General features: G+C 40.5%; 1 protein-coding gene across 1 annotated transcript in view; it reads left to right on the plus strand.

Annotated features, from left to right (window-relative positions):
- Positions 1-13199, plus strand: part of SASS6 (SAS-6 centriolar assembly protein) — a 1319564-nt gene that overhangs the window by 1023858 nt on the left and 282507 nt on the right. Inside the window, exon 13 of the mRNA XM_044085777.1 lies at positions 4608-4738. Within this exon, the coding sequence (XP_043941712.1) occupies positions 4608-4738 (131 nt within the window). The remainder of the gene's footprint in view (positions 1-4607; positions 4739-13199) is intronic.

Genomic DNA, 13199 nt, shown 5'->3' on the forward strand with positions numbered 1-13199 from the left:
ATAGAAAAGGCAGTGGCGTTGCATTAATCTGCTCTAATCTTCTCACTCTAATCCCCTTCCCAAAGCCAACACCTCAATTTGCCAATGCAGAACTAACAGTCAGTCTATTAAAAATGAACAATTACAAAACCCTGTGAATCATTGCCCTATATATCCCTCCCAGGCAAAACTCCTCTACCCTTGAAGATTTACTCCTATGGGCCTCAACTAATATTAACCTTGAAACCTACATCCTAGGTGATGTAAATATCGATTGGAACAAAATCAACAGCCCTAATCCCTCCCAATCTATTAATCTTTTCAACTTCACTCAACTAACCCTCTCCATCACCAGACCTAACAAAACAAACCCCCCTGGATCCATTCCAGATAGGATCCTAGTCACCCATCCTGGTAAAATTTCCTGTTCTGGCATCATCCCTGACTCTATTAGTGACCATCTCCCAGCTTACATCCTCCGCACAACTACTTCTACCCTACATCAGCATCAATATATTCAAACTCGCAACCTTAGTAAATTTGACCCCAAAACCTTTTCCAACATCCTAAAACAAATGAACTGGAGCATTATAAAAACCCTTCCTCTAGACACACCATAGAATACTTTAATTCTACCTTCCTAGACACTCTAAACTTCCTAGCCCCCCTAAAAAACAAAAGAATAAAAAGGAATAGTGCCCCATGGCTATCCAAAGAAACTAAATTAACCATGCTTCAAAGAGATGAAGCCTGGAAGCTCTTTCATAAAAATAAACTCCCAAAAACCCATCTCCTATACACACAGCTGCGTAACCTTGCAAAAAAACAAATCAGCAATGATAAAAAATCCTACTATACTACACTCCAGTCTAACCATGCCAAAAACACTAAGCTTTTCTGGAAGTCCATTAGCTCTCTTCTCAATCCAGGCTCCAAAAACAACCCTTGCCCTGACCCAAGCAAATCTGACCTTGAATTAGCCTCTCAATTCAACTCGTTTTCATCCAGTCAGTATCTGACTTAACCAAGACCTTCCCAAATAGTAACCCACCTCACCAGTCTTCTCTCTCATCTCAATTCCCTAATAACTCCTCCTATTTTTCAGCTTAAATCAGTCTCAACTAACCTCATAAAAATCTCCTATCCAAGCTTAAACCCTGTTGTATTGCTCCAGACAATATCCCATCTACCTTTCTCAAATCTGCTGCTGATGGTATAGCATTTTCTATCAGTATCCTCATCAATAGATCCATAAAGGAATCCTACGTCCCCAAACTTTGACGTTCAGCCTACGTCCTTCCCTTCCACAAGGGAGGCAAAAACACAAACTTCTCTAACTTCCGCCCTGCAGCTCTTCTCTCACCAATCTCTAAAATCCTAGAAAAATGCATCCATCTCTAACTTATGCCTTTTCTCACCCAACACCAACTCCAACCCAACATGGCATCCGACCTGGGGCATAGTACCATAACAGCTCTTCTCTCCTTCTTAGAAACTGTCAACCAAGCCCGGGATTTTGGTAATCTTGTATCTACTGTTCTCCTTGATCTCTCTAAAGCTTTTGACACCATTTCCCATAAGCATCTTCTTAGTCATCTGTCTAACTTAAACATCTCCCCAAACACTCTATCCTCGTTTTCAAGTTATCTTTCTAACAGATCTCAGGCTGTGAAATGGAAAGATAGCATCTCTTCTTTCATTTCTACTTCCACAGGAGTGCCACAAGGGTCCGTCCTCGGACCCATGCTGTTCAATATCTTTATCAACAATTTTCCATTCCTGATGCTAAAGTCATTCAGTATGCTGATGACTCTACTCTCATCTGCTCTGCCTCTAACCTCCCCGATCTTCTAACTAAAACTCAAACAGCCTTCTCTACTACTGAATTATGGATGCACCAAAATCACCTCTCTCTAAATGCAAATAAATTTAAAATTCTCATATTCCCCCCTTCTAAATCCTTCTCCTATGATAAATCTTCCTTCCGAGTCCTTAGCCAAAACAACTCTCCTATTGAAGTCATTCCCTCTGCTAAACTTCTTGGTGTAACTATAGATGAACAACTAAAGTTCGTTATCCACATACATCAAAACATAAAGAAAACCCACCAAAAACTAGGTATACTATATAGGAATAATCATTTCCTCTCCTCTTCTACTAGACATACTTTGGCTTCTACCTACCTCCTCCCTTCCTTACTGTATGGAGCTTCTCTTCTAACCAACCTTTCCTCTTCCCTCACCTCCAAACTTGAAATCTGTTACAATAAGATTTCTAAATTTGTCTTCAAATCTACTTACTTTACTCATCACTGTGCCTCCCTTCAATCTCTGAATTGGCTAGAACTCACTAATTACCTTGACTATCTCCAACTTACACAGCTCATAGACTCATTTTCTGTCCAACCAAATGCCCTGCTTTGACAAACATTCTTCCCCCCCATACCCCTAATAGAGCTCTACGTTCTGAACATCAAAACTTAATTTCCATCCATAAACCAAAACGACCTGCTGGACAACCTCTCCTCTACTTCTCCCTAGGCAAAAAATGGAATTCACTCCCTTCCACACTTAGGACATTGTCAAACTTAGATAATTTCAAACCACAGCTTTACTACTACCTCTCCTCAAAATGGAGATGTAGCTGCATTCTCCCCACTTAGATCCCATTAAGCAAAGCAAGGTTTCTTCCTTTTGATGCCAAGACTCCCTAGAGTCCACTTTAGCCTTCTATAGCTATCTCCTATGAGACATCTTCTCTCCTTGAAAATATCAAGCACCTACGGCTCTCTTAGCCATTTAAAGCTCTCTGTCATATGATAGCTTTACTAAACGTAAATATTGTATATAGTTATTCGATTTCATATAAATTCATTTACATCTCACTTTTTGATGATACTTGTAACAGATTTTATTGCAACTGTATTTCTTTTACTGTAATTACTGCAAATGCATTTGTTGTTTACTGTTTTTTCTTTGCTGTATTCTGTTTTATGGAGCTTTTCTCCCGGGCCTCCGCTGAAAATGGGCTCCGTGAGCCCAGTGGACTTCCCCGGTAATGAAACTGAAAATAAAATAATAAATAATAAATAAATAATGTAATTGTGTTCCTTTTACTGTCTATACTGTAGAATTTCTTTAGGTTTAGCTGTTACAGTAAACAAATCAGTCCCAATATAACAATGCACAAGTCTGTCTCAGACTTAGCAAAAAAAAAAAATTGATGTAGCTCTTCCTTTTAATTTGTATAATCAATTTATGTATTTATTTTTTCTCCTTGATTATACATAAAATATTTTAGCGCCAGCCAGTGTTTCACACTGGCTTGGGAAAGGACTATTCATTTTAACAATCAAAAATCATTTTAATAATTAAAAATCATCAAGGTAAGAAAGATAAGGCAGTGAAATCTAAACTAGGCAATGAATTAACCATCTAGTTATATGGAACTGCGTAATTAATAGACTAACGAGTTTGTCTGATATATAGACTGCTAGATTGTCTAGATGTTCTTGCCATTACCTATCTAGAAAGGAAGAGAAGTTTGAAGAAAGACTGGAAAAGCCTTAGGTAGAATAAATTGATTTACTGTAATTTTGTGAAGATTGTTAATTAAACATGTAGCATAAATAAAATGAGGCTGCTGTTATTTCTTCACTGTTCCATGTATTTTTTAATTATGTAATTAACTTGTTGCTGTGCTTCTTGAGTGGATAGAAGGAGTAGTTCAAGTTGGGTACACTAGTTTTAGCACTGCTGTCATGTGACTAGCTTTATTTTCTATGGGTGAAATGCTAGCCACAGTTTACTTATGTTTCCTTGGAGTGTATAGTATACTGATATGCAGGCAGCATGCCACAGAGACAAGCTCTCAGTAGACCTAAGCTGTTAACTGTAATGTAGATTTCAAGTTATTTATACAAAGGTGCTTTTGAAAATCACATTGCTTTGACTGACTTAAGCTTTGGCCACATAGAATTATGTAGTCATATAAGTTGTTGCTTCTCATTTTGATTTCTTCCGCGTCACTGCAGTTTGTAGTAGGCACAGTAAATGAAGGTAAGATTTTGTCAGAGCATCAACTGCATTTATATGGTACAGTGATAACCTAATGCTCTGTTTACTGTAATGAATAACAAAATAGTGTAGTATGTGCACTAAACAGGTGTGACTTCATTAAACTGATATAGAGAATAGTAAACTTATCAGTAACTCGCTGTTCTTTTTGATATATTCAAGCAAAATGTAAATATAAAAAGCATCCCAGAGACCACCATGTTTAAAATTCTTATACTTTTGAGCTCACACAATGTGTATTTACACTTGATCTCCACCACCACCGCCTCCCCAGTGTACAAGAGGGTTGTCACACTCTAGCAGTAGGAAATTGCATTTGACACTGTGCTGTCTGAGTTTGAGATTTTTTTTTGGTATAAAGAAAATAGACTGCTTATTATGTGGCTTTTGTGTCTGAATTTCTTGTGTAGTTCTTGTTGCAGAGGTACAGAAGAAACTGATCTTTTTTGAGTATGTTAGAATGCATTGCCTTAATATATGTTGTCATTTAATTATTAGAACTAAAGCAGTGATATAGATGCCTGCATGTTATACCTTTTCTTATTATTTTAGTAATTACATGGTTGAACAAGCAACTGAATGACAGCCAGATAACAAGGAAGCAAGAAATAAAACCTCTTGAAACCCCACCTTTGTATTCTAATTCTGATCCTTTTAAAATGGGAGCATTGGCACACAGTGTGGTAAGTTTTAATTATTCAAAAGCATATTTAAGTTAAAAATAAACAATTTCAGTTGTAGTAATATGAAGGTTGAGCTGTAGTTTATTATTTTGTTGTGGTAATATAGTCATTGTTTTATTATCTATGTGTTAATGGCATATCTAATGTCACCACAGAGGTAGCATGTTTTTGCCTGAAGCAGACAAATCAAAACAAACACACACAAACATCACTATACAACATCAGCTGGATAAGGCCGCATTGTCTTTTGGAAGCACCTCACATGATCATGACCCACTTTGTCAAGTCTGTAGGTTTAAACTAGGTTCTCAGCTATATACATTCTTGAGAGGAAAAATACAAAATATAGGTGAATTGGAAACCTTACATTAAAGGTTTGTACTTCCCTCCCCCGCCAAATACGTCACCGTCAAGGGTATTGTCTCACAAATCTTCACCACTGACACCAATTAATATGTGATGAAGAGGCCAACATGAAAGGGGTAATTGGCATTATGAACACATGGCAGATGCATGCTGCTGCCTCAAGTTATGATCTGCACCTACAACACCCAAATAAGCTTTACTCTGAACACCTGCAGGGCAAAAGTATAACCACTTGCTTACCAGGATTTCTTCCACATTGCTGTTATCCCATTGCGTTCTTGTGTCATATTACAAATAGTAACTGAATCCTGGCCAGAATAATTTTGTGTACACACAGAATTTGTCAAAAGAGGCTAATGATAACATTTTAGTGCCTGTGCTCCCTTTCCTGTCTTTACTGTAACTTGCTGACATCATTTAGATTAATTTAGCACATTAAGGACACAGGTACTGTCCACTGTTAAAATAAGTCAACCAGAATATAAATGCTGCACAGCTATTGTTAAATGGTCACGCCTTGAAATTTGGATGCCAGCATTTAAGAAGTTACCAGTTTTATGCACATAGAGTTAATAAACTACATATCACTGAAATTGCATAATGTAATTATTTTCTTAAAATTAAACAATGGGCTTTTAATGTTAAATATACATGCAACTATGTACCTGTACAGTGGACCATATAGATACTAAACTGACAGATGTTAGTTAGAAATACGCTAGTTATTAGCTGTCTAGTAGTGGGCGGCCACGGTGGTGCAGTGGTTAGCATTGCCGCCTCACAGCAAGAGGTTCTCCGGTTCGATCCTCGGCTGGGGTGCCTTCTGTGTGGAGTCTGCATGTCCTTCCTGTGGTCGCGTGGGTTTCCTCCGGGTGCTCCGGTTTCCTCCCACATCCCAAAGACATGCTGCAGGTGGATTGGACACTCTAAATTGGCCCTAGGTGTGCATGTGTGTGTGCCTTCTGTGGAAGGTTGGGCGCCGGGCTGGCAACTCGACACTGTAAAACTCCACTGCCAATCAATCTGTGGACACGGTGATCCGCTGTGGCGACCCCTAACCGGGAAAAGTCGAAAGAAGAAGAAGATTAGCTGTCTAGTAGTGCTCCTAACACATTTATTTATTTATTTATTGATTGATTGATTTGTTTAATTAATTTATTTATTTATTGACTGGGTTAGTCCAGGGGGGTTTTTGGCCCATTTTCAGTGGAGACCCGAGGAGAAAAGCTCCAAGAATTACAGTAACAAAAAAGAAAAAAGTTATTGAATTTTACACGCTTCATGTTTACTAAAATATATTTAGCTTTGGCTTTAATGAGCTTTTTAACATTTGTAAGAGATTCACAGGCAATACATTTCAGACATGAGTTATTTTTTTTTGTTAAACAAGAAACATTTTTATTGAATTATCACTTATGACAATGGTAATCATATATTTATATAAACAAAAACAAACCATATTGACATATTTTCAGTTGCAAACATTATACATGACATAATCTTCTATACAGTCACTATCCATCTAACATTACATAGCTCATTCAATTCCTGCCTTCCTTTAAACCTCATTCCTCCTCCAAAACATCATTCTGCATGTATTGTTCCCACAATATTCGGTGATTTCTTTGTAATTTGCACCTCCCCTTTTCTAAAGATCCCACTTCAAATTCTTTTATCTCTGTTACTATATTCACTACTTCCTACCATTTTCTAGTAATTGCATTTTTGGCAATCACAAGAATTAAACTCGGCAAGGCCTTACTATGTCTCTCCAATTCCGATTCTGTATTGCAGCTCAAAAAATCATTTCCTTAGTTACACCAATTTGTTCACCCATTATTTCTGATAGAGTAGTCTGCAGGGAATTTTTAAAGTATGCTAACTCATTACACTACCAAAAATATGTTCCCAAGTACCTCTTTCTTCCCCATCACACCTCCAACATTTGCAATCTACCAGAGGAAAAATGATTTGGAGTTTGTTTTGGGTTTAGAAATACCTGTGAAACAATTCCAAGCTAAGATCCTAAATCTTTGTAGACTTTGTTGCATTTTTGGGAGCCATTCATATATCCTCCCATTGTGTCTTTATGAATTGCTTTTCCAATTTCTTCTAATCCTTTTTAACCTCCTCGATTTGATTCATATAGTTATCTTGCAATACTTTATTTGCCCTAATAATTATCCCTTTTGTAATAGCAGCTTCTGTTCTAGATTCTACTAAAAGCTCTGCCAGTGCTTGTCTTTTTCTTAGGATTCCTCTAGTCCTTTCTTTTTGCCTATACTCTGATATCAATCCTTGATAGGGAAGGCAGTCTCTAGTCCGCAGTCCAAATTAATTATAGGTCTTTTCCCATTCTGTCAGCTTTTCTTCTCTAATTATTTGCTCTAAATACCATTGTTCTTTTGCCAGTTTTCTCCAGTAATTTCCACCCCCTTGCCTATTCTCTATACCCCTGATTGCAGCAATCCCTGTCAGCAAAATCTCCTTTCTCCATTCCCATATTGGCATAGTTCTCAGAATACTTTCTTTTACTTTATGAATATAATATTTTGTATGGTTATTGTTATTCTCCTTAAGGATCTGCATCCAAAATCAGTCTTTCCTTGGTTCTTGAGCTTCCTCCCTGTTTTGTCATCATCATCCTTTTCTACTTTTAATTATAGCTATCTGCTTTTGTTATGTATAGGAGACTTAACTGTGTAGCTCTGAAATACCCCTTCAAATCAGGTAATCCTACACCACCTTGTTCCATTGGAAGGATCAACTTATCCCACTTGACTCCTGCCCTCTTTCCCTCCCAAATAGACATTAGATATAATCCAAGATGTCCACTGCACCTCTCAGCATTTGCAATCTAGATTTAAGAGTGTCAGGTACTGTGTTTCCTGTTTGGTTTAAATTTCAGGTGTAAGCATCCTGGTTGGCCAGTTACCTAAGGTTTATAGGCAATTGAATTCCACTTATGGTACTGACTTTTGAAAGGAAGTGAGAGGCTTAGAGGAATAAAACTGAGCTCTGCAACTTGTATGTTTTAAATCAGAACCTTTCCAAAGCTTTTTTTTTTAAGCATTTTTGCAACCCTGCTTCATCCTATACTCTTCTACCAAGTGTTCCACATCCATCTTTAGATCTTCCAGCTCCTGCTCTACCCCAGAACTTGCAGTGATGCATCTGGGGCCTATCTGGATCCTAAGTCTCCATTTAGTGGGGAGACAGTTTTATTGTGAATGCCCTTACCCCATTACTATCCCCTGTCGATGTTCATAGGACGATACTATGCTGTTGACCCCAAGGCCCTTATAAACCTAGCCAAGAATTTCACCCCTGTTCCCTCAAAGTCAGCACCTGTTTTCCTTGTCCAGCAGGGACACAGGTGGGATCCCAGGGGTATATTTTCTGTTTCCCATCCAGTCCAGATTCCTCTTAAAGAGGGCTAGTGAGGTACTCTGCTTGACATGGAGAGGAAGTCTACTCCACACATTGGGGGGGGGGGGTCGGGACACAAATCTATCCCACCAACCAGTTCTAGTAATGTCACAGACCAGAGTGAGACCTTGCATGCAGGTTGCGTGAGTGGAGATTGACTTAAGGATATGCAGCAACTCCATCAAGGCTGAGTCTGAGCCAGCCTTGTGTGCCAGACACAGGTCACCTCTGAGCAGCCTGTATAAGACTGAGTAGAGGGACAGGGCTTTAGATAGGTGTTTGAGATCCTGGATGTTCCTGGTTAGGAACCTTTGTGGTCTCTCCAACTGCTGCTTGTTCTTGGCAAGGTACATGCCAAAGGGGGCATTTTACTCGATAATGGGTCTGATAAGGGAGGAGTACAGGGATGTTATGACCTCTTTGTTTCTGGATGAAATACCTTTACTTATGAGGTGGGCCATGTAGAAAGCCTTCCGTACAATGGAGGCAACATGGTGGTTAAAAATCAGGCTGCTATCAACCTGGGTGCCCAAATCCCTCATGACTGATTGCGTGCTTAGTACATTGTTATTAACTCATTAACCCTGACTACTGTTTCATGGCGCCTCTGTGCTTACATCTGAGTGTGCTATGAGATTATAGGAATTTCAGTCTGTTACCCCCGAGTCCCTTCCAGTGGTGTGAGAAACTTTAATGTAGATTTATAACTGTGTTAATGGTAATACGTGATCTGAAGTAGTTAATTTCATTTGTGCAGCAACCTATGGGAATCGAATCCGACCTCGGATCCGAGCCAGCAGTTTTCAACAGCTTTAGATCCGAGCTCCAAGCTCCTCCCCCTACCCATAATCCCCTGCCAACCCTGACTGACCTCAGATCTAGTTTGCCGTGGTTTACTTCAGCAGCTTGATCCCGAGTTCCAGGCATTTTCGTTCACTTTGTGAGAAAAATTCAACTTTTCTGACCCTTTTCTTTAACTTTTGGTGTGTGTGTGTGCTCAGGTCCCTTTTTCTACTTAAAACTCTCTTAGTTTAATTTATTTTGTTTCATATTTAACCTCCCCCTTCCTTCGTGGTTCCGTCAAAGGGTTGTGTGTGTGTGTGTTTGGGGCCTAGTTGTGTGGTTTTACCTTCTTAGTATGTCTGAGGCCCCAAAGTTGATATTTTCTAAGTGCACCAAGTGTGGCCATAAGCTGTCCCCAGCGGATAGCCACACTCGGTGTGTGTTGTGCCTTGGGGTTGAGCACCTGTCCTCTGGTTGTACCATTTGTGCAGCGTTCAACCCCAGGGCACTCAAAGACCGGAGGTCTAAGCTGATTCTGGTGGGTCTTCTGCCCCCAGACTCTGCTTCTACCTCCGGTCCTCCCATGGCTCCCGCTGCGGCGGCTGCCACTCCTGCTTCCCTCCCCCCGGCCGGGACTCAACCTCCCGCCTTAGGCCCGGAGGAGAGGGAGGCCAGGAAAGAAAGCAGGAGGGAGAAGCACCACAAGCGGCGGGCCGAGGCTTCCGCTTCGGACCCCCCCCCCAGCTAAGCGGTCTTCTCCCTCCAGGTCTTCTGAGTCTCCTCCTTCTCGGATCCGGTCCCCGTGCTTTTCACCGGGTCCTGAGGAGGAGGAGACCCAATCTCCTTCGAGGTCATCGAGGCGACACTCACGCCCCGCCTCGGTGGCCTCGTCGAGATCTACCCGAAGTCTCATGGATGCAGATTTGGACTGGGTGATGAGAAGATTCCTCCAGGCTCAACTGCAGATGGGAGTGCTCCTGCCTCCCCCCCCTCTGGGGGGGCTCGACCCCCTTTTTTGCCCCAAAAGCTCCTTCTCCGTCCCGTTTCCCAGGTTTGGAGTCTTCGGAGCCGGGCAGCCTTGGAGCCGGGAGGGGGGGTGTCGGCGCCGATAGTCTCGGGTACTTCGGCGCCGACACTTCCCTCAAGTCTGTTGGGTCCATTTTCTTCAGATCCGAGCTCTCGGAGCCAAGGGCAGAGCTTCGGATCTGGGGGTATCGGTATGTCTTTGGCTCCATCCAGGTGAGAGCATGCTGGTCCGTCAGATCCGATTGCTTCGGCGCCGGCTCCGATCAGTCCATCGGATCCGAGGAAGGGTCTGCTTTCGGATCCCAGAGAGAGCAGCTCTCCCTCGGCATTCGACGTGGTGGAGTGGGCCCTGTCGAGAGATTCCAGGCCCCCGGCCCTTGTCACGGCTCCACCCTGTTATTCCCCATGCTATAGTTACAATTCAGTGTGCATTTCATGCTAGTCACATTAACTTTTTTAAAGAAATTGTCATTGTAAGCCTTTCATAAAGCAAGTTTTGGCAGCCAATCGGATTCTTGCAATCCATGCCACCACTTGCATAACACCTCCACTTCGACCTAATTTTCTTTTGTTTTCCCCAAATAAATAGAGGGTCCAGCAGCAGGTATTTTCTTTCTTTTTGCTGATCTTTGCAGATTTTACCTGCGGCTGGATCCCTCTATTTATTCTGGGCACCGATTCCACGTATCGTTACTGAAGATATCTCCCCGCCCCCTAGTTTTGCCGTAGTCATGAGGAAGTTCCACTGGTTCTCTGGGTTTTTATTCAAGTAAGATATTAGTGTTGTGAGATGGCTGTCTGTTGTCAGATGCCATTTATTTGTTGGTTGGCAGATATTTACTGTCTGTTGCTTTTCCGTGTTTTGCTGCGATAACAGTTGGATTCTGTTTTTACTAATCGAGTACGGAAATACATGTCTGAGGTACAAGAATTTAGTCAGAACACTGTGTAATGTCACTTGGTCCTGCCGTTCAAGCATTATTGACTTTATTTTACTCTTAACTGGGGTCTGAAAATGTATTTGCAGTGCCGTTTCTGAGCAATCAATGTGATTGCATATCAGCAAAAAGGAACCTCAGACTCCCTTTCCAAAGTTTAAATTACAACACACAGTAATTTTGTCATGTTTTATTGTACTCAAGTTTTATGTGCCATTTTCTCGTAGCTTTGTTTTATAAAATGCTGTCTTCATTTAGAAAATATTAAACTAATTTTGAATGTGTGTTACTCGCCGTAGTTTTCTTTTTAAAGTTCTGTGCACATCCTTATCTGTCTTCTGTCGTAGCTGTTTTATTTTTGGAGTTTTTAATCTTGTGTCGAGTTAGTGCAGTATTGACTAACAAGCTCTACAGTATAGTATATTCGTACTTTGCTACAAATGGTGCTAATTCGCCTATCTGTTAGGTGTCAGAGTTATATTGGTAATTGCTGCATTATTGCATTTTTTTGAATTTAATAAACTTTATTGCTTTATTCTTTTAAAACGGTAGTCTATGCAACATTTTGAAATTATGCTTAATAGTTCAGATCTGCTCCCTTTGTTGCCTACTGAAAGGAATAACTGGCAAAATTTTAAATGCTGCCAACTGTAAGTGACATTTGTGAATGCGAAACTTTATTCATTTTGTTAGTCAGGTTCACAATCTAGTGTGTGGTGTGTAACAACACACCTGTTTTCCCATTGCATGGCCTTCTTTTGTTTTGACTTGACTGCTTCCTGTTGCTGCTTTGCTGGGCGGTTTGTATATTTTCGGAGATTGTGGATGTTCTAGCTCCGAATTCTCACATGTGTTGATTGGCATTAGTGAAATCTGCTTCCATATTCTTGTAGGTCTGTTTTCCCGACACTGCATGCTGAAAATGAAATAAGCAGTCTTTTTTTCTTCGGATGTGATTGTGTATTCATCCTCTGTTGGATAGCTAAAGGATTGCTTGGAAAATTATAAAGTTTGTTCCTCTACAAGGCTCTATAAAATATACTGAAATCCAGCAAAAGCAGCAAAGACCTTTTTCTTAGAAGCATTTCTTTATATGCCTTTTATGTTGTTAGAATACTGCATCTATTTTCTATTTATCATATTTTCTGATGGATGTTGTGCAACACAACAGTAGATAACAGTGAATATGAAAGTAATATCTAGTCGTTTCTGATACGGTCAGTGCCTGAGGAAACCAAAGTAATTAAACAGACAGATGCGGTCTCTTTTTCTCTTTCTGTGTGGCACACGCTGTGGTACAAATGATATGTCTTTATTGTTAAGATTTGATGTTAGATAGCAAAGAAAGTAAGCAGGATTGCCCTGTAATCAAGATCATTCACTTCTTTTGTGACAGGAACACAGTTTCAGTAATAATTAAACAGTAATGTTTATTTTCTACAAATGAACTTGTCCTTTGCCCAGTGTAATTCTGTACCACATGAGTTATTAAGTCTGCATATCCTTCCTAAGTTCATATGGGTTTTCAGTAGATCCTCTTGCCCCCTCCACCACCACTACACACATTCCATAGGTTCATAGGTTTATACTAGGCTATCTGCCCTAAGGCATTTATAAGCCTAGCCCAAATTTTTGTGGCTTACGCCACCCCTTATATGAAAAAATACTGTGCCCATTAGTTTGTTGTGCCTCTGTCCAGCAGTGACACAGAGATGATTCCCGGGATAAACCTACGATCTCCCATCCACAGGTCAAGATTTCTCTTGAACAGAGCCAGCGAGGTGCTCTGCCTCACATGGACCGGGATTTTATTCCACAGCATAGGGAGTCTCTGAGTGATAAATCTATCCCTGCAGCATGTCCTATTTATATCCGTGCTAAGGTTTAAGTCACTTGCTCTAGTGGTTTTGGTGGATTTG

The sequence above is a fragment of the Protopterus annectens genome, chromosome 10.part0, assembly GCF_019279795.1.
Source record: "Protopterus annectens isolate FY-2018-M chromosome 10.part0, PAN1.0, whole genome shotgun sequence".
Taxonomy (NCBI): Eukaryota; Metazoa; Chordata; order Ceratodontiformes; family Protopteridae; genus Protopterus; species Protopterus annectens.